The sequence below is a fragment of the Penicillium diatomitis genome, assembly GCF_028827545.1.
Source record: "Penicillium diatomitis strain IBT 30728 chromosome Unknown utg000005l_segment0_segment0, whole genome shotgun sequence".
NCBI lineage: Eukaryota > Fungi > Ascomycota > Eurotiomycetes > Eurotiales > Aspergillaceae > Penicillium > Penicillium diatomitis.
In genome coordinates, this window is record NW_026623177.1 from 1,188,456 (window position 1) to 1,208,993 (window position 20,538).

Genomic DNA, 20,538 nt, shown 5'->3' on the forward strand with positions numbered 1-20,538 from the left:
GCTGGGAGGCTCGCGCGGCTGTAGAAACGGAAATCTGGTCTACAGTCGCTGAACCATTTCTCCGGATGGAAGCTTCAATGGAATCGCCTTGAAGCCACACACCAAGACCACTTCAGAGGTATATGCACCGTGTCCATGATGAGATCAAAAGAGCAAACAGCACCGTCAGCCCGATTACTGGCCAGCCATCCAATCTATGGCAATGCATCTCATAACACCTCCGACATGGCCGAGTAATGGTGGGGTCGCGGCAGATTTTGGAGGGGCAGGGAGCGATTGATCTTTATACACGCCGCCTTTTGAACAAGTGAGAAGCAGTCGGCTGAGTTACACTTACACAATTGGAGAATGTCTCGCTCTCAGTACGCCTCGCCAAAGGAATTGAGACACGGTGAGAACTGCGTGAGATGAGCGTGTGAGCTTGGCCGAGGCGGAGCTGGAACCAAGCGGGTAGGAAACGCAGTTGGCGATCTTACAAAGCGATCGATTAGTCGTTTGCCTTGAACATCTACCTACTGGGTGCAAGAAGAATACAAAGGTCGAGGATAGTGCGTACGAAAAACTAGTAGAATGAACGAGAGCTCCCAAATTTCATGACTTTCTGTCCCAAGATGCCCACTTTCATGTATCATACGCATCTGCACAGCAGCTGTGAATTGACATGGGCTTATTCACAGTAGAGCCTTGGCGGAGGCGGTGACGCCCGAACTCACAGCTGCTTCTTGACACGCCGCTCCTCCTTCCACCCAGCCGGTTCTCCACAGCTGATAGCTTCTGGATCCGGAGTCGATATTGTGCATCGCAATACAGGATGCCTCCGTCAGAAAGGGAGACTTGCCAGGCAGTCCTGGGGTTCGTCCTCGATGGGATCTATCCCGAAGAAGCGTTGGTCGCGGCCGAGTTCCCCGCATCAGCTCTTGCAAAGGAATTGGAGCTGATCTCCCAGGCACGGGAACAGGTGGAGGTAAACGCTCCAGATGATCTTAATTTCTCCATTCTAGGAACATGTTTGTCAACTGTTGATGTGCTGACACATGATGATTATCACTGTAGAACGAGATTAGCTCACTCAGCCGCGAGAATCAAAGTTTCGACGCCGATGACTGGATTGTTCAAGCTAAAAAACTACATGATGATATCGAAAAGTCGCGGCAGACTGCACGCGAAATCGTTGCGCAGCACGAGCAAACAGGCCCTTTGCGATCACAAGTGGAAGATGCAACTGCCAAAGTGTCCCTGATGGAGACTGAGATCACTTTCAATCAAGCAGTCGCTGATACTCTTGAGGATGTCCAGCGACTCTGCGATCAATTGGACGATGGACGGCAGGCGCTTGATGCTGGTGATATGGGTCGCGCAATTGAGCTTTTGGATTCTACTCAATCAGCAATGGGAGAGGACACCTTCTTCACGAACACCAATGTCATGAGCATCTTTTCTCTTGAAACCGCCCGATTCAGGGAAGAGGTTGAAAACAAGTTGATTTCCCGCTGGAACGAACAGCTCAAGGTAGACCGATCGAGCGGCACTTTCGAAGTGGCGCGAGACATTGACACAGGCTCGCTAGGCGAGACGATATCGTTCATGTCACAGTTGAATGTCCTTGAGCATGCGCGCAAGAACCTGTTAAAGAGCATTGGCAGTACAATTTTCGATTCGCTAATTCTGCCCCGGGATGATGGAAAGGTCCGGACGCTAAGCACCACCGGCAATGGGCTTAAGGTGACCCCGGGATACTCAGAAGGAAGCGTTGCAGCCGTTTTGAGTCAGACGATGAAGGCTTTAGCATTTTTGCGGGAAAATCTTCCATCTGAAATACTGAGCGAGCTACCAGAATCCCTGATACCTTTCATTGTATCCAACTTGATCGTCAAGTGGCTGGGTCCCACCATTCCTACTACTCTTGACGGGCTAGTAGAATTCGAAAAGACTCTCGAGGATATCCACATCTTTGCTCAGAAGGTACAATCCTGGGGCTGGCAGGGTACCGAAGAACTTACTTCATGGGTCAATCAGGCGCCTCGTCTATGGCTTACGAGACGCCGGGTGGACTCGCTTGACAGTGTGCGTAAGGCACTTGCTGCCAGTAAGGGGACTACCAAGCAAGTTGAACGCGTGGAAAAAGAACAAGTCTCGCGGGCTGATGAGGTTCTGCTCGAGTCGGGCACGGATGATTGGGATGCGAGCTGGGACGATGATAAGGGCGAAGATGAGAAGGAGCAGGATGCCCTGTCCAAGCCTGCCAACACTATTGGAATCGAGGAGGAAGAAGATGTCAGCGCCTGGGGCCTCGATGACGACGAAGATGCCGATGAAGAATCAGGAAAGCCAATTCCGGACACCCTGGGTACAGCAGACGATGCCGACAATGACGCATGGGGATGGGGTGATGAAGAAGTGGAGGATCAGGATCTGAATCAGCATGGCCACCATCTTGCCGACGACCCAAGACAATCGAAAGAAACTTGTGGAACCATACAATCCGCTGGATCTAGAGAAATGACTTTGAGAGAGGTCTACACAATTACCGATATTCCGGAATCTATGCTCGAAATTATTCGCCAGCAAGTCAACGACTCGAAGGGAATCATGGACCATCCGTAAGTCCTGTGGACTCTATCTCTGTGAACTGATTATGGCTTTTTCTAACGAGTACATCGCAGATATTCCGAGTCACGGGTGGCATCCTCCGGCAATGGGCTACTAGCGCTGCCAACTCTGATCCTGGCCATGTTCAAGGCTACTGCTTCTTCGTTCTACTCTTTGAGACTCGCGTCTGGTCAAATGTATCTGTACAATGACAGTCTGTATTTGGCCAGCCAAGTCCGGGAGCTCATGGATGAGCACGACCTTGCCAGGCTCAGCTCTGATGTGGAAGCGCTGGAGAAGTTTGGCAAGCTCGCGTATAGCAAGGAGATGCAGACGCAAAGCACGATTGTCACTGATCTCCTCGACGGTGCACAAGGCTTTGCACAATGTTCGGAACAGCCATTTAAGGCTGAATGCGAGAGCGCTGTGAGCGCAGCTACAGATCGCATTCGTGACGTGTATGCCGAGTGGAAGCCTATCCTGTCACATTCTGCCCTCGTTCAATCAATCGGGTCTTTACTGTCTACGGTGATCAGCAAGATCGTGGTTGATGTTGAAGACTTAGGAGATATCTCCGAGGATCAGTCAAAGCAGCTTGTTGCGCTGTGCAATCAGGTCACCCAACTTGAGGATCTTTTCACGCCCGATGCGGTTGGGGATACGGATCCTTTGCCTGTCACTGCGGTTTACGTCGCCAATTGGCTCCGCTTCCAGTATCTGATCAATATCCTTGAGAGCTCTCTGGCAGATATCAAGTATCTCTGGCTTGAGGGTGAACTGGGACTGGAATTTTCCACCGAGGAAGTGGTGGATTTAATTGAGGCACTGTTCGCGGAATCTGAACATCGCCGACGTGCGATCGCAGAAATCAAGCGTGCTCCCCGAGGCCTAGGAAACTAGCTTCCCTAAGATTGAAACACAAAGTTCATGGATTAAAGCAACCACGCATATTGCAATGCAAAGATGTACACAGCACTTCTTGATCTCCCTCTTGTGAAGTAGCGTATCTCGTCTCAGGAGCTACTACTGTACATGGATGTAATAGTACTTTCTTTACTAATCGTAGGCCTCATCATTATTGTACTTAGTAGCGGGGCGATCCCCGCGCTTTGCGCTAGTGTGCCGCACCGGTTCCCGTATTTTTTTTCTCATCTTTGCGGACTGTTCATTTGCGACAGGCTTCGAAGATAGAGAAGACAATCACATTCGTTTCACGAAACTCTGCCACTATGGACGGTGAAACAAACAGTTCTTCCGAGCCGTCGCAACGACAGGTTCGTGTGCAGCTGGTCACTCAGCAGGAAGACATTGCTCTTCCCGACAGTACTGGTCCTATTCTTATTCCCACTGGTAAGGTTCTAATCAAACCCATTGAGAATCCTCCTCGATCGCCCAAAATACTGATCTACTTGGTGACCAGCTTTGCGGCGTTATGCACTTTCAACCTTGGTCAACAATCTACTGAGCACCGAGAAGCCGGTCCCTTTCGAATTTCTAATCAACGGAACATTCTTAAGAACTTCGATTGATGAATATTTGACCGACAATGGCATTTCCGCCGAAACGACGCTTGAGATCGAGTATGTCCGCGCTCTGATCCCGCCTCTTCACATCGCATCCTTCCAGCACGACGATTGGGTCAGCGCCACCGATGTGCTCTCGTCGACTTCACCTGCAGCATCTTGGGCCTCGGGCGCCACTTTCTCAAAGGGCCAGGAAAGAATTTTGTCTGGAAGTTATGACGGACTTCTCCGTGTTTGGAATATGTCTTCAGAGACCATTGCCACATCGCCTGTGGCATCCGACGGAGGCCACACCTCTTCAATCAAGGCTGCAAAATTTGTCTCACCAAACCAGATCGTCTCGGCTGGTCTGGACCGCACCGTGAGGCTGTGGAAATACACCGAGGACGAAGCCTTCTTAGGAAAGATTACGCCACAGCTGGAGCTGTATGGACACAAGTCCGGAATTGAATCCTTGGCTGTACACGCGCCATCTAATCGTCTTTTGACTGGATCTGCTGATCACACTGTTGGATTCTGGTCAACGAAAAAGGCAGATGCCCCCGCCGCCCCCGAGAGCTTGCTTCCCAATGCTGCGCGCACGTCGAAGCGACGGAAGTTGAACACTTCAGTGAGCACACCGCAGCGTGGGCCTCTGGCTCTCTTATCGGCGCACACTGGGCCAGTGTCCGCGGCCATTTTCGACGGGAAGGATTCCACAGTTGGATACTCGGCCTCCTGGGATCATTCTCTGCGTACCTGGGATCTGATCACCTCCGCTCTTGTCGACACCCGCACAACCGCTCATTCACTTCTGTCGCTGGTGCACATTCAGGAACACAACCTTCTGGCTGCTGGTACCTCAGCTCGGCACATTACCCTGATCGATCCCAGAGCGTCCGCTACTACAGTTGCAGCTATGACCCTTCGTGGACATACCAATGCCGTTGTCAGCTTGGCTCGTGATCCGTCCAGCACTTATGGCCTTATTAGTGGTAGTCACGATGGCACATGCCGCATCTGGGACATTCGGTCTACCAAGAACGACAAAGATGGCGTTGTTGGCGAAAGTGTATATTCCATCGCTCGCAAGAGTCTCGAGGAGGAAGGCAAAGCGGATAGCAAGCGTGTGGGTGGAGAGGGCGTCAAGGTCTTCAGCGTGTGCTGGGATCAGACCGTCGGCATTGTAAGCGCGGGTGAGGACAAGAGGATCCAGATTAACCGCGGCGAAGGTGTTTTGTCTTCAAACAGGCTGTAGATTGCGCATAATGGTTCGGCGCTCTGAGATGTGGTTTCATATATAAAAGTTCAGTCGTGTCCCAAGAGGTGTTTCACTCAACCAACAAATAGTTTCAAAACCAAAGTTCAGAAGACATGTTAGTGAATATGGGCACAAAGTTCTGCGCTTTCGATTCGCGTTGAACTCAGCCATTACAAACATTACACTTGGGGATCCTTCCGAACTTGGAGTAAGTCCACTCAATTGCCTATCCGAGAACGCAAGAGCTACCTTATCAGGGTTGTTGAACTGGTGTATAGGTATGATTGTGGCCGTCTGCTCTAATCAAGCGATGTTGACGAGCCGTGTCGCCTGGGTGGAAATTGAACGGAAGGAGATAGAAGAGAGGATTTTATTATAACAGACGGGCCCGCTACGCCGACCTGGACCTATTCAGGCTTTCTCCCCCGAAGCCCCAATTGTGATTAGTAGTAAATCTCGATACCTGAAAGGTACGTGACACCTTTTGATTCAAATTGTATTCGTACAGACCCAAAGTTGGCAAAGAACCAGCTTTCTCAAAGATAACGCCAAACCTATGCCGCCCACGCAAAAGAAGATACACTAGCATATGGGCCGGAAATTTCAAGACAAGTCAATGCTTTATAGTCGGCGCTCCATGCGGTTCAACTTGACAGCGGTTTTGATCTAAAATAATGAAGATCAGTCAATCCGTTCTTCCTGGCGCGCTTCAAGAGTACTTGAATTTATGCCCAACCACACGGATGATTCAGTTGACCCTGGAAGCCAACTCGAGTGTGGAGAGTGACCGAGTCCCCAGAAAGATGGAAATGGAACTAACCTGAGTTCTCGTGTGCTGTCCGCGAACGGGCAACCCAAGAGCGTGACGACGACCACGGTATGTACCAGTCTCCTTCAAACGCTTGATATCATTCAGGACTTCTCGGCGCAAGTCATTCTCAATCTTCATGTCCGACAACACGGCAGTGAGGTCGAGAACTTGCTTGTTGGCCAATTCGCCGACACGGCAGGTAGGATGGATGTTGAAGCGAGCCAGAAGGCGAGATGATGTGTGTCCACCGATGCCGAAGAAGCTCTCGAGGGATTTCTGGGGAAGCCTGCATTAGCATCAATCGATGGCGCAGACTTGTTTCTTCGAGTCATTCGAGTCAGTGTAGTAGGAACAAACCTTCAGCAAGTTCCGTTCAGGGAAGTTAACACCGAGAATGAAAACCTGGGAAAAATCAGTATCAGATTGCGAAGTCAAGTAGAGTCCGATGAACTCACCATCTTGTTGGGCTTTTGCTATGTCAAGCATACACGGACTCCTCACACTCTCCTCCGCTGATGATCCCGAGATCGCGGGAGAAATCATTCTGCAAGAACGTTTTTCCGGCGCATAGGCACCGTGCTTAATTCCGGTGCGTTGAATGAAGATCCGGAGCGGGTAATCTATGTATGTAAAATGATATGGCAATACGCATTAATTACATTGAAATGGCGGTACCAAAGGCCTGGTGCTCGGCAAGTTACTGTAGCGTGACACCAGCTTCTCCGCACGCCATACTTAACCACTAGTGCAAGCTGTCCTCCCCTCAATCGAGTGTGTCCATCTACTCAGCTTTCTGCGACTCTTGCTTTCCCCCGACCGCAGAATCAACTCACAACGATGAACTTCCGCAATCTATTCTTGTCCCTCTTTCTGGTCCTCGCCGTAGGCTTTGCCTTGGTCCAGGCTGAAGACGCCAAGGAACCTCGAGGCCCCAAGATCACCCACAAGGTAAATTTCAGCAAGGAATCAGGAAATGGGGTCAAAGGAATTGCTGACGAGGTCAAACAGGTCTACTTTGATATCAAGCATGGCGACGAGTCTCTTGGTCGTATTGTTATGGGACTTTACGGCAAGACCGTTCCCAAGGTAAGCAAAACAAGACCACCGGCATATTCGAGACTCATGTACTTACAGATACATCTTTCTGCATAGACCGCTGAAAACTTCCGGTATGATTCTGCGATTCTCGACCGACTTATTCGCATTACTTACAATTCTCATTAGTGTCTTGGCCACTGGCGAGCAGGGCTTCGGTTACGAGGGCTCAACCTTCCACCGTGTCATCAAGGACTTCATGATTCAGGGTGGTGACTTCACCAACCATGACGGTTCGTGACATAACCAAGACCAGACGGTAGCAATTGCTGACACTTGACTTCAGGCACTGGCGGCAAGTCCATCTACGGCAACAAGTTCGAGGATGAGAACTTCAAGCTTCGCCACACCAAGAAGGGCCTTCTGAGTATGCCATTGAACACTCTATGATATTCAGCCGAACAAAACCAATAACAATGACTTCTAGGCATGGCTAATGCCGGCAAGAACACCAATGGCTCTCAGTTCTTCATCACCACCGTCATCACCTCGTGAGTGTACCCCGGACGGGCCGAGACAATTCTTCAACAGGGGTACTCCATACTGATTGCATTTTGTTTTGCAGCTGGCTCGACGGACGCCACGTCGTCTTTGGCGAGGTCCTTGAGGGTTACGATATTGTTGACAAGATTCAGAACGTCCCCAAGGCTCGTGGTGATAAGCCCGAGAAGCCCGTTACCATCGCCAAGAGCGGTGAGCTCGAGATGGAGAAATCGGAAACCGAGGACAAAGGTAGCCGCGACGAGCTTTAAAGGCCGGTTTCGGTCCCAAATCCTGCTCTTCAGCTCTTCGAGAGGGGTGACTGATCATTGATGTTTTGCCTTTACAAAGAACTCGTCGAACAGCCGGTCCCTACGCCAACTCCTGAGGAATCACCAGCAACCGACCAATCCTCCTACTCTTTGCAGGCTCTGCTCATGTTCGTTGTGCTTATTGCTGTGATTGGCTTCTACATTGCCCGCCGTCGCAGCCAACAGCAGCAGCAAGATGAGAAGCAATTCGAGGCTTAAAGCGCCTCGATAAAGCATATAGATAGACACAGCTCGTTTTATAAATAAGAATTTCCACTGTATGGTAACCGAGTCCTTGTGCTTGATGCCAGGTATCCACTTATGCGTATATTGGCTTCAGCCGGGCACCCTTATCGCATTCTCGGTTTAAGCACGTACCTACGTCAAATCATCATGCATCAATACTCGTCTCAGCCAAGGCCGAGCAGCCGCACAGGAACGGAGCGCAAAGGTGAAGCCCGGTGGCAGCAAGCGCTGGATTTATATCATTTGTCTCGCACCTATCTATGGTTTACTTGTAAACCATCTAGATGGATTTGAGGAGATGTTCTTGTACTTTGTATGGACCCCTGTGTTCAGAACATTCTAATCTACTAGAATAGCATTTCAGGACATCGGTTTATACACTCGGTCAGAACGCAGACTTTCAGCTAAAACGAGTAATCAGATATTGCAGGGAGAGGTAGGTAGAGACAGCCCAAGGATGTTGGTTGGTAAGAACACGCGGTAAGTCCGAGTCGGTAAGTTACTGTCGGTGACTCGGTACAAGTGGCGAAACAGTCCGCCCATTGTTGGTTTGTTGCAGGTTTATTCGAGAAAATTCGGATCCTAGTGACGCAATAGTTTCTAAGATGCAGTTGATGAACTTGATGTCTCGGCTTGGCTTATCGAGCCTACCTCTGAGGCCAGCCCCGGCATTCAACATCCAGCATGTCCTATCAGAGTGGCTATGAAAGCATTCGGATCGGGAAGATTTCTAGGGGCATTTCGAATGACGAGTAGAACAAAGCATTCATGCAAATAAGGATACCTACTGATTTATCTTGTATATGTCCAGCTGGATGCACAGGAATAGGTGGCAGGACCTCCGAAGACTGTCTCCCCTTGAAACGTGCATTTAGTCTGACTCGTCGCGCATCGGAGATCGGGTGCTCACGACTCCACAGGGCTGGCGAGGATGCCATGCCGAGTTCTGGGGTTAAGTCCTGGAAGTCACGAACCGCCCGGTGGTCCTGTAGGGATGGAGGGAGAAAACCTTGTTCGGCTTGTGGCCACTTGATGAAGTTGATTGTATGGTTTGGATACAGCAATTCCACGCTTATCAGTACGATACTGTTACGTATCTTAATTTACCGTTTCATGTATCGTCAACCGATAGCGTCGCTGACTCGCTAATGGATGGCCGTGGCACTGGCCGGTCGATAGCCCGCTCGATTGCAAGCAAATTCCACCCTTCGCTATGCGGAGCCTTACGTATCGCATTCTGTAATATGGTAATGCTTCTTTCAGAACAGAAAATTGACCCGTAATTTGAGGTACAACAGCACACATACAGAAGCACACACTTAGGGAAGTACCTTGAAAGTCTCGATTTGCCTCCTTCCCACAGAAAACCTGCTGTCCTCTGCCATATTTCTTGGGCTCCTCACCGATTCTCTTGTTTGTAAAATTCTCATCTCACTACTTTCCTCTGTTCTGTTGTGCTCTTAGAGTCTAGAATTGGGAGTTTTCCGTTTCGTTGTTTGCTCTCACCCTACCCGTTGTTTGCCACTTTACTTTTTTTTTCCTTCTATCAAGCGGAAGGAAAATTTCAGAAGACCAACAACCTACTTTCTCACGCTCCTCTCTTTTTGTTGAAGGCCCATTCTCTCACGCTCTCTTCGCAAGTTCTCTGTACACTCAGACCACTTGCCTCAATTCCACACGAAGCTATTCGTGAACCTTGAACGCTTAAAAGGAAAAAAAAACAAACACTGTTCGTTCTCCTTTCCCCTATCGCTGTCCTCAAAACGGTCGTCGTCTGTTGGCATCTTCCACGGGCCTGGATCCGAATCCTTCGATCTTTCCTTCCAAAAACTAACAGAAGGCCCCTTTACGGCAACACAGAGACTTCCAAACCCACAATCATGGCCGACGGACTCCAAATGGGCAACCTGTCCCTCCAGGACTCTCAACACGCTCCTCAGGGCGGCCCCCCTGGTCGTGCTGCCTACATTCCTCCTCACCTCCGTGGACGCAACGCTGGCGCCAGCATGGCAGGCCCTCCTCCCAACTCTGCACCCGCCGCTGGTCCCGGCTTCTCTGGCCCCAGGTAAGTGACCTTTTTTTCCCCCTTCCTCCGTGGCGTTATCGAATTTTGGAGAATCCGTTTTCCTAACCAGAAATCGATCTTGCAGAGATGCTCGTGGCGGTAACTGGGCTAACGCTAATGCTCCCAACTTCAGCCCCCGCGGCCCCGCGAACGGTAAGACCGACTGGAACCCAGACGTGCAACGCCGGTCATTCGATCCCAAAGCTTACGGACATCCAGGACATGGAGGCTCTTACAGTGGTGGTGGTAACTTCTCAGGTGGTGGCGGCGGTGGTGCTGCGCGCGGTTCTGGCGATGGTCAGTGGCGCGATGGTAAGCACATCCCAGGACCTGCCAACCCTCGCTTGGAACGCGAACTTTTCGGCCTGGGCCAGGACGACCCCTCCAAGCAACACACTGGTATCAACTTTGCCAACTACGACGACATTCCCGTTGAGGCTTCCGGACAGGACGTGCCCGAGCCCGTCAACGCCTTCACCAACCCCCCTCTTGACGACCATCTGATCTCTAACATCAAGCTTGCAAGCTATGTCACCCCTACCCCTGTCCAGAAATATTCCATTCCTATCGTCATGGGCGGCCGTGATCTGATGGCCTGTGCCCAGACCGGTTCCGGTAAGACTGGTGGTTTCCTCTTCCCCATCCTTTCCCAGGCTTTCCAGACTGGTCCTTCCGCTGCTCCTCAGCAAGCCGGCGGTGGCGGTCAGTTCTACGGTCGTCAGCGCAAGGCCTACCCTACCTCGCTCATTCTCGCCCCTACCCGTGAGTTGGTTTCCCAGATCTTTGACGAGGCCCGTAAATTCGCCTACCGCTCGTGGGTTCGCCCATGCGTCGTATACGGTGGTGCCGACATTGGTTCCCAACTGCGCCAGATCGAGCGGGGATGTGATCTGCTGGTTGCCACCCCTGGTCGTCTTGTCGACTTGATTGAGCGTGGTCGTATCTCCCTTGTCAACATCAAGTACCTCGTCCTTGACGAGGCTGATCGTATGTTGGACATGGGTTTCGAACCTCAAATCCGCCGCATCGTCGAGGGCGAGGATATGCCTCGCGTTGAGGACCGCCAGACCCTCATGTTCTCGGCCACTTTCCCCCGTGACATTCAAATGCTTGCTCGTGACTTCCTGAAGGACTACATTTTCCTTTCCGTTGGCCGTGTCGGTTCCACCTCTGAGAACATCACTCAGAAGATCGAGTACGTCGAGGACGCCGACAAGCGCTCTGTGCTGCTGGACATTCTCCACACTCATGGCACTACTGGTCTGACTCTTATCTTCGTCGAGACCAAGCGTATGGCCGACTCGCTCTCCGATTTCTTGATCAATCAGCGATTCCCTGCCACTGCCATTCACGGTGACCGTACTCAGCGCGAGCGTGAGCGTGCCTTGGAGATGTTCCGCAACGGTCGTTGCCCAATTCTTGTTGCCACTGCTGTCGCTGCTCGTGGTCTTGATATCCCCAACGTCACCCACGTCATCAACTACGACCTGCCCACCGACATTGACGACTATGTCCACCGTATTGGTCGTACTGGTCGTGCGGGTAACACCGGTATTGCGACTGCCTTCTTCAACCGTGGCAACCGTGGTGTTGTCCGCGAGTTGATTGATCTCCTGAAGGAGGCTCACCAGGAGGTGCCCGCCTTCTTGGAGAGTATTGCTCGTGAGGGCAGTGGCTTCGGTGGTCGTGGTGGTCGCAGCGGCCGTGGTCGCGGTAGCTCCAACGCCACTCGCGATGTTCGTCGTTTCGGCGGTGGCATGGGTGGTCAGTCTTCCTTCGGAGGTAACGCCTACGGCGGAGCTCCCTCGTTCGGTGGCTCTGGCGGCTACGGCGGTGCTGCTCCTTCCTATGGCGGCTCTGGCGGCGCTGGCTACGGCGGCGGCATGGGTGGTGGCAGCTACGGCAACCCCGGTGGCTCCACTGGCCCCTCCTCTTGGTGGTAAATTAGTCGTGGTCTGATGACGAGGCCGTCGAGTCTGCCAGACTCCCACCTCTTATTTCCTTTTGTCTTTCATTGACTGACACGATTGGAACGTACCCTGAGTTTGGATTTGCTTTTGTTCGATGTTGCTGTACCTCGGGGACAGGCTTTGTCATGATTACCACGACTCTCTTATGCGTTTCCATTGTTTAGATTTACGTCTGTGCGCTTGCTATGCTCGCTTTTTTGTCGCATTTTTGTCCCACTTTGTTTTGCTTTTGTTTTTTTTGACTCTATGTGTCGGCTTATGTTGCTGCCTTGTTACTGCCTTGTTACATGGCTCGGCTTTTTGCATTTGGCTACATTCGGCATTGCTTTTAGACACGGGGCGTTCGAGCAGTCTTGGTTTGCATTTTGCTTTGGGTTGATTGTCACCGAATGTCTCACCTCGAAGCAATCTGGTGAACTGCGCTGCATGAACATCATAGAATGCGTTGTCTTTTCTGTCCGTCTCTCATCAGATACCCCATTTTGTTCGAGCGTTCCCATGGCTCGGGAACCACGTTCGAATGACGCGCGCCGAGCAGAGAGTACACCCTCTCTGAAAAAAGTGCTTTTCTCTACCGCTGCATTCCCTTCTCCAGCGGTACCCTCTCAGCTGCATTGGCAGGGCATCTGCAGCATGGACTCCTGACAGCGTCGGTATCTAATGGCGGACCGTTCTATCGCGATCCAGCCCTCGTGTGTCTCTTTCCGCGGACTGCTGTACTCAATTTTACAGACTTTATCATCATCTTCTTATTCATCCCATCGTAGGCTCACGAGGAACCATTGTAATTGTGGCCTCCATTCAGTATCTGTGAAGAATTCCCCGGGTGTCTTGTACTGGGCGATTTTCAACCGCCGCTTGGCATATCAACAGCATAGCACTTGGAGCCTTTGCAACGAGCATGCTGTGTTCCATGCTTCACTGCTCCTCCTCAGCCACGCATTGTAAATTGCACAAGATCAGGAGACCACTTGGAAGTACGCTACGCATGTCGTGTCCCAAATGATCTTTTCGTAAAACTTCTCTCCTGAGAGGGCCCGCGGGGTGAGGAGTCAGCGTCTGGTTACCTCCTGCACATGGGATACTACTTACTTGTGGCCAACTCGATTTGCCCCTGAAAGTCCTGCCAGTCGGACAGTTCACATTCGTGGCGGAGCAAAACAACAAAGCAAATTTAGCGGGGACAGTGTTTCAACTTGAAGGTCGCTTCGGGATGCTTTTCTAGATATGACAAGTAAGACACTTGGATGTTTGGTATTCCAGTAGTAGAGTGTACACTGTTGACTCTGACTGTACAGTTGAATGATTGATTCCAGATGTAGAAGCCTGGGCCCCAAGTCTTGATGGACTCCGTTCAATACGATGACTGAAATTAAGGAAACGGTATTTGTGCCAGATCTAGGTAATCATGCAGATTTGACTGCTCAGGTCCCATGTATTGTTGGACTTCGCAGTCTGTCTGAATGTGTGGATCGCCTGGGTCAACGTCACGGAGAGAATGGTTCTCGGTTGCGCTGGAGGAATAGCTTGGATGGAGAAACTGAGACCCTAACAAACGTAAATTAGCACATCGCTTAATATGCACCTTGGTTGAGTGAATAGTGCGACAAGAGCCAGGCATAAATGATTATATTGTACAATTGATGGGAGGGCCTGTAGTTGTGTGGACTGAGTTTGTTGGTCCCGTGCTATTTGGTGGTACTAAGAATGCAGCTGGATCTGGGAGATGGAGATGGTTGAGATCTCATCTCGGTGACCCGACAGCTGGTGTATAAGGTATAGTGTATACTGTATACCCCCTTATCTTATGGCGTAAGCCGCCTTCATCCACCTTTGGTCCTAGGAAGAAATGCAACAGGGGATACGCGCCATATACGACTGATAATTGCATCGACTTCTAAAATAATTCATAAATTGAGATAAATGTTCATCATCATAACACGAGATCTTGATTTTTTTTTGGGAACCCAAAGTAGTACACCCCACGAATTCAATTCCCTTCTTTCCCAGATTCAAAGCATCATCGGCTTAGTGGTGGAACAAGCGAACACCTTGCTCGACAAAGGTAATGCCCAATTTCTCGGCAGTCTCGAAGACGGGAGCGTCGTTCTGGCTGCCGGTCGGAGCGGCGATGTACTTGACGCCGGAGCGGGCAGCGCGGAAGACGTTGTCAATGAAGGGGAACTAAAAGAAGCGATCAGTATGTGTACTAGTGGGCCAGTTGACCGAGAGGAACATTAGCACTCCAAAGATACAAGGAACTTACGAAAGCATCCGAAGAGACAACCACCTCGCCGAGCTTCTGCAGCCAGGCATCGCGCTCTTCTTGAGTGAAGGGAGCGGGGACCTCCTCGAAGACGCGCTCGTACTCGGCCTTCTCAGCGTCGGTACGAGGGGGTCTGACCGGAGCAAAGCAAGTCAATGGCATTGCTCTTGTCGGCACGCTTGGTGCCCTGCTTCCATTTGATGTTGATGGTTCGGTCGTGGAAGCGCATCCACCAGTTGTCGGCCTTGTCACCGGCCAGACGGGTACAGTGGATACGGCTCTGCTGGCCGGCACCGAGACCGATGATTTGACCGTTCAGAGCATAGCAGACCGAATTAGACTGGGTATACTTCAGGGCGATGGTGGCAACGGTCATGTCGCGAAGAGCAGACTCAGACAGAGAAGCACCCTTGGGAGTGATGACGTTGTTGAAAGTCTTGCTTGGGGAGATGACCACGTCGTTGCGGTGCTGCGTGAGAGTGACACCGTACAGAGTACGGGTCTCCTCGGGGGCCGGGGTGTAGTTCTCATCCATCTGAAGAACAAGGTACTTGCCACCCTTCTTCTTGGAGAGAATCTCGAGGGCCTCGGGCTCGTAACCAGCGGCGATGACACCGTCCGACACCTCACGGGAGATGATCTTGGCAGTAGGGGTGTCGACAATGTCACTGAGAGCCAGGATATCGCCAAAGCTGGACATGCGGTCCGCACCACGAGCACGGGCATAGGCCTGGGCCAGCCCAGAGGACTCGATACCCTTGATGTCGTCCACCATGTAGACCTTACGCTCCTTCTCGTTCAGAGGGACACCGATAGCAGCACCAGCGGGCGAGACGTGCTTGAAACTGGCAGCGGCAGGGTAGCCAAGAGCTTGTTTGAGCTCCTTGACCAGGGGCCAGGCGTTGAGGGCATCAAGCAGGTTGACATAACCGGGAGATCCATTGAGGACCTTGAAGGGCAGCTTGCCCTGGATCATGCAGGCCGCAGCAGGCTTCTGATGGGGGTTGGTGCCGTAGCGGAGAGAGAGCTGGGAGAGGCCGTTGCCAGCATACTCCTTACGGAAAAAGCCAGAGATGGCGGAGTCGTAGTCGGCAGTCTGCTCGAAAGCCTTGAGAGCATATTGCTTGCGGCTGGCCTCGGTAATCTCACCCGCCTCGAGCTCCTTCAAGAACTCTGGGTAGTCCGCAGGGTCGGACAGGATGGTTACACGCTTGTGGTTCTTGGCCGCGGCACGGAGCAGAGTCACACCGCCGATATCGATCTCCTCGACGGCCTCGTCAATGGTGACGTTGACCTTGGCAACGGTCTCCTTGAACGGGTACAGATTGCAGACGACGAAGTCAACTTTGTCAATCTTCTGTTCGGCAAGATCTTTTTCGTCCGATTCGATGTCCCGTGCAAGGATACCGCCGTGCACGGCGGGGTGGAGGGTCTTGACACGACCACCGAGCATCTCGGGGGCCTTGGTGATGGCGGAGACATCTCTAAAAATCACATGTCAGCTTCGTTACCTCTGCAGGCATATGAAAAGCTAAATGGTCGCTTTTGTGGAGACACAATGGCATTGCAGAGCACCTGGAGATGAGAAAACTTACTCGACGGGGAAGCCAGCCTCCCGAATCATCTTCGCGGTACCACCAGATGCAAGAAGACGGACATTCTGCTTGACAAGGCCCTTGGCCAGGTCCAGCAATCCCGTCTTGTCATAGACGGAGACGATGGCTGTTACAAAGAGACCGCAAGCACGTCAGCATTGGGTCCGGGGTTGTGCCTCCCAAAAAGAAAAACAGAGTGATGCATCAAGCAGTCCGGGGAACAATGTCAAGGTCAAGCATCCATACCAGACTTTTGAGACATGACGTTGGTCTAAATAGAGAGAGCTAGTCAGCAAAACAACCCCCCAAGAACACTCGGACAGCTGCCCGGTAAAGCTCAAGGCCAATGAAGAATCCAATTGACTCACAGAAACTCAAGCAGCAAATGACTTGAAGAAGCTTGAATGAGGAATGGAAAAAAGAATTCAATTCAGTTCTCCGCGGGGTTCGGCCGCTCTCGGACAAGAGGGGGACCCATACTATGATACGGGATGAATACATTCATTACAATCTTATCGCCCCAGCAATTGAGCTCTCCAGGAGTCCAGGACCCCGCCGTCTTGAAAGTAATACCAGACGGCTAAAGTGCATCATCGGCGGCCAATCACCACCGCAGGGTAGGGCCCCGCCACGGTGAGTCAGAACATCACGTGATGTGAAAACCTAGTTATAAACGAAAATTTGTCGGCCGCCGTTCTGGTTTTTCTTTTTCTTCACAATATGAACAACGCAAAATAACAACATTCTTCTCAAAAAGCGTTCCTACGAGGACAATGTCCAAGGAAGTAAGGAAATCGTCATAGAGAATGGAGAACAAGTTCAGCTTAGACTGAACAGGTTCGATCTTGGGTGCAGTACCTGCCTGGCCTTCGGGTTCATGTGGTAGGAATTGCAATGATTGATTCTACAACCCATTTGCATACACAATGATTTTGTGTGCTTGTAAGATTTAGAGGTAGTGACCCACAATGGCAGAAACTTCTCTCTATAAATCTTGATGCATCGACTCTGGCTCTATTTGGTAATTTTCCACTTGACCACCGTCAGGAGGCCACACGCCATCAGCGAACTCGAAGTCGACCTAAGATCTTCTGCACCACAATCATGGAATAATAAGAAATTATACATTTGTTGAAGATGTACCAGTGGCTTGCTTAACAGAGATGGCCTGACTATATAAATGCAGAATTGCGTGCTACTTTGCAATCCTGCCGCCGATTCCACATATGGCACCCCTGATTCTCAGTTCCGTCAAAAAATGATGTTTCGATGTAGCGCCGGCGCTAATGCCTCAACGTTTGATCTTTTCAGCGACAGGCGCGCCAATGGCCAATTGACGGCCGATATTTCCAAAACAGACACAGGCGCAGAAGAGCACGCTGGCGACCCAAGTGCGGACTGCGATGCTCTCTTGGGAGATCTCTCCTCCTAGTGAGTTCTCCAGCCTTGTTCCGTTCAACAGTGCCGTGCCAAAGGTCGGTCCAGTTGATGCAGGAATCAACTCGGGCTTCATTCCCAGAACAAGACTCATGCCTGCTAGACCGACGGTGGTTGAGAGGAGGAAGCCAGTGGTGGTACGATCGATCAAATACCAGAGGACGGGGTTGGCCATGGCCAAAGTCAAGGAGGCTTGCGTGGTGGATTCCCAGGGAAGACGTCGCTAAACCAAGGACAAACGTTAGCCTTCACAATGATCAAACTCACTCGGCGCGAAGGGTCTACAGCAACAAAACAAAAATCCCAGCCAATGTTGGGTCAATGCTGGGGATAGGTAATTGACTGACCATTGCGAAAGCAATTCCGACAAACGCGCCTACACTGCGAGCTACAGTCACCCACGATGTTGTGCGGTTTGTTTCATCCTCCTCCTCCTTGGTATCGTCGTCCATGAGATCGCTCTCGCGCCGGCTATCCAACCATGGCAAAGTGTTTCCCAACACGATACCAGCCAACCCCCAAAATGCGAGGTATTGCCACGAATCGTAATAGTGAGTGTTCTCCAACTTCACGGGCGTGATCCAGTGATTGTCGTGCAAATGCACGGTAATGACTCCATACACCAGTCCGAAACCAAACAGTAGAGCACTGCTCAACAGCTGCGGCAAGAGAACCCCACGGAATGTGCCTTGACTCAACCGGGAGCGTGTCCGCCGCAGAGCCATTCGACGAGGATCTAACGCCGCTTTTTCGGCCGATCGCTGCAGGGGCTCGGGGAGATGCTGAGAGGCTGGATCGGTGGACTCGGTGCCCCAGGGGCTGGACTCATCTCGCAAGCTGTCGAATGCGGTAGGCGAATAGATGCCATACAAGGTTGAGGAGGTGAGGTTCAGAACTGATCCCGTTCGACTCACGCTGGTCGAATTGGCTGCCGTGTCCGCACCTGCAGGGTTGAGAAAATCGGAGTTTGAGGGTTCGCCCGGCGTAGGGGGCGCACTGGGCTCTTCTGACCCCGGGGTCACCTCAAAGATACGGCGAGGCCGTGGCTGTAGAATTCGGGGTTGTTCGGGCATCTTGAGCAGCAGTCCTAGATGGTGCTTCGATTCTGAATGTTGCGCTTTCCCTTTTTTTTTTTTTCAATGTGCCAGGGATGTGCGGTACTCCTGGGCCGTAGCGCGCGCTGAACGAAACCTCAGATCCTGCGGAGAGGACTGGAGTTGATGTATGTAATCGAGGTTATTGCAGTCGGGTCGCAGAAATCGAGCGGACGGAGGTTGGTTCAAAGTAGAGGGTGGGATCGCACAATTGCCAAAATAGCGATCCGAGACAGAATCGAGGACAGGATCAATCGAGGGATCGCTTCGGAAGTTTTGGGCTTGACACAGCCCGCGGACGACAGCTTTGGTTGTCAATTGGATTTCTCGGCGAAAGGGCGCCGGAGCGGGAGCGGAGGTACTAGCTTGGTGCGAACTCCGTTCGGTTTCTCCAGTAGGGTTGCCTCCTTACCAATGATCGGTGGCTACGGCGCGGTGGTCGGAATCTTGCGCCGTAGTCTTTATCCCGACGGACAGCGATTTGAAAGTCGAGGTGAGATGGCGATTGAGAAAATAATGAGGTCAAGGGGAACGCATGGACGCTCGATTTATTTGAAGGCAAAAGTGCCGGTGGTCAATGGTCTGATCAGGTGACAGTGGCCTGTCGAGCGTGTTGACTGATGACTTGTTGAGAAGTATGTGTACCTCCGACTGGAATGGGACACGGAAGAGTCGCTGACCACCACAATCATGCGTGCCAACCCAACCTACTGGAACTTCAAAGCGACGAGGTCGACATGTGAGCGTCCCGGCTCGGCGGAGCAGACGAGCATTCTTGTGTCGATCCGTGTCTCGCCCCAAGCTGCAAGCTCAAGGGTGAGTGGAGGATATACTTCGGTCCCGCATGATTGACCCCGCGGATGGAGTTTTCTCGTGGACATGATTCGAAAGCAGCAGGCGCTTGACAAGTGACTCCTGCAGGCAATTCTTTAGGACGGATCCTTTTGCAGGTCGAAACAGACCGTTGCTCGGTCTGCCAGTGAAAGGGCATCGTGGGGCGCCCCCGATTCGGAAGCTTCGCATTGAACAATCTCTTTGTGCATACTGGAGTCTGAAGGTTGCACTTTTCTTTTGCACACATTATTATGGAAGAATGTGCAGTCACTATCTGGCGTGCACGTGTAACGGACTCTATAATACTTACTGTGTGGATGAATAGCCCAGTAGTAGTAGTACCAAACTATGAACTTAAATACTTAACCAAAGCGCTTTCGATTCAGCTCGATACCGTAGATACGAGATTCAAGTACGAGAGAGACCTGACCACAGTAGGATATAGTAAGTACTGTAGGTACACCTAGTGCCCGCTACCTAATGCCTACTGCCTAGTACCTACTACCTGGTAGACAGGGCTATAGGACCATCTTCTAAGGTAATTCCCGTCACACTTTGGAGTCGTTATTAGTTCTATGATCTAAGCTCTATTATTGTGTTTGTTTGGTGATCTGTCTGCTAAACTCGACGAGTCTATTGGGGTGAGGCCTGACAGCCCCGTTGCTTATCCTACAACACTGTCCGTGTATGTAGTAGGTGGCTAATAAAGGCGTTCCCACGAGTAGTCAATGCTATTGTCATGGGAAAGTCCACACACGCACATACTACTCAAGTGAACACCAAGCTGATTCTTCGTGAGTGCAAGACTGATGGCCAATTGTGGTGCTCTCCATACCATCGACAGCCTTCAGGTAGCCATGTACTACTGACTGTACGCCGTACGGGGGGACTACGGATCGTCGGATACGTGCCCGCCAAGAAGAACGTCACATGCCCGACACGAGCAAGGTGGTGAGTGGAAGAAAAGAAAAAGAAAAGAGGG

General features: G+C 51.4%; 8 protein-coding genes across 8 annotated transcripts; 5 read left to right on the top strand and 3 right to left on the bottom strand.

The window, feature by feature from the left end:
- Positions 1-811: 811 nt before the first annotated feature.
- On the top strand, positions 812-3,489 carry N7539_005046 (uncharacterized protein; the record flags this gene model as incomplete). Its single annotated transcript, XM_056934648.1, has 3 exons — positions 812-964; positions 1,054-2,600; positions 2,664-3,489. The coding sequence occupies 3 exons, from the start codon at positions 812-814 to the stop codon at positions 3,487-3,489; spliced, it is 2,526 nt and encodes an 841-aa protein (XP_056789842.1).
- A 329-nt stretch (positions 3,490-3,818) lies between these two features.
- Positions 3,819-5,349, top strand: N7539_005047 (WD repeat WDR12/YTM1 family ribosome biogenesis protein; the record flags this gene model as incomplete). Its single annotated transcript, XM_056934649.1, has 2 exons — positions 3,819-3,939; positions 4,010-5,349. The coding sequence occupies 2 exons, from the start codon at positions 3,819-3,821 to the stop codon at positions 5,347-5,349; spliced, it is 1,461 nt and encodes a 486-aa protein (XP_056789843.1).
- Positions 5,350-5,973: 624 nt separating this feature from the next.
- Positions 5,974-6,621, bottom strand: N7539_005048 (mitochondrial 37S ribosomal protein uS13m; the record flags this gene model as incomplete). Its single annotated transcript, XM_056934650.1, has 4 exons — positions 5,974-6,018; positions 6,173-6,439; positions 6,521-6,565; positions 6,619-6,621. 4 exons carry the CDS (start codon positions 6,619-6,621, stop codon positions 5,974-5,976), a joined length of 360 nt encoding a protein of 119 aa, XP_056789844.1.
- A 379-nt stretch (positions 6,622-7,000) lies between these two features.
- N7539_005049 (peptidylprolyl isomerase) lies at positions 7,001-8,268 on the top strand (the record flags this gene model as incomplete). The annotated part of the gene is made up of 7 exons (XM_056934651.1): positions 7,001-7,249; positions 7,316-7,332; positions 7,388-7,491; positions 7,545-7,625; positions 7,686-7,749; positions 7,824-7,990; positions 8,090-8,268. The coding sequence occupies 7 exons, from the start codon at positions 7,001-7,003 to the stop codon at positions 8,266-8,268; spliced, it is 861 nt and encodes a 286-aa protein (XP_056789845.1).
- Positions 8,269-10,175: 1,907 nt separating this feature from the next.
- Positions 10,176-12,303, top strand: N7539_005050 (DEAD/DEAH box helicase; the record flags this gene model as incomplete). The annotated part of the gene is made up of 2 exons (XM_056934652.1): positions 10,176-10,360; positions 10,446-12,303. 2 exons carry the CDS (start codon positions 10,176-10,178, stop codon positions 12,301-12,303), a joined length of 2,043 nt encoding a protein of 680 aa, XP_056789846.1.
- A 2,055-nt stretch (positions 12,304-14,358) lies between these two features.
- On the bottom strand, positions 14,359-16,453 carry N7539_005051 (phosphoribosylaminoimidazolecarboxamide formyltransferase/IMP cyclohydrolase; the record flags this gene model as incomplete). The annotated part of the gene is made up of 5 exons (XM_056934653.1): positions 14,359-14,514; positions 14,597-14,655; positions 14,735-16,080; positions 16,192-16,318; positions 16,438-16,453. 5 exons carry the CDS (start codon positions 16,451-16,453, stop codon positions 14,359-14,361), a joined length of 1,704 nt encoding a protein of 567 aa, XP_056789847.1.
- A 1,029-nt stretch (positions 16,454-17,482) lies between these two features.
- Positions 17,483-18,701, bottom strand: N7539_005052 (INSIG family protein; the record flags this gene model as incomplete). Its single annotated transcript, XM_056934654.1, has 2 exons — positions 17,483-17,851; positions 17,976-18,701. 2 exons carry the CDS (start codon positions 18,699-18,701, stop codon positions 17,483-17,485), a joined length of 1,095 nt encoding a protein of 364 aa, XP_056789848.1.
- A 711-nt stretch (positions 18,702-19,412) lies between these two features.
- Positions 19,413-19,748, top strand: N7539_005053 (uncharacterized protein; the record flags this gene model as incomplete). The annotated part of the gene is made up of 2 exons (XM_056934655.1): positions 19,413-19,538; positions 19,683-19,748. The coding sequence occupies 2 exons, from the start codon at positions 19,413-19,415 to the stop codon at positions 19,746-19,748; spliced, it is 192 nt and encodes a 63-aa protein (XP_056789849.1).
- Between the last annotated feature and the right edge of the window lie 790 nt (positions 19,749-20,538).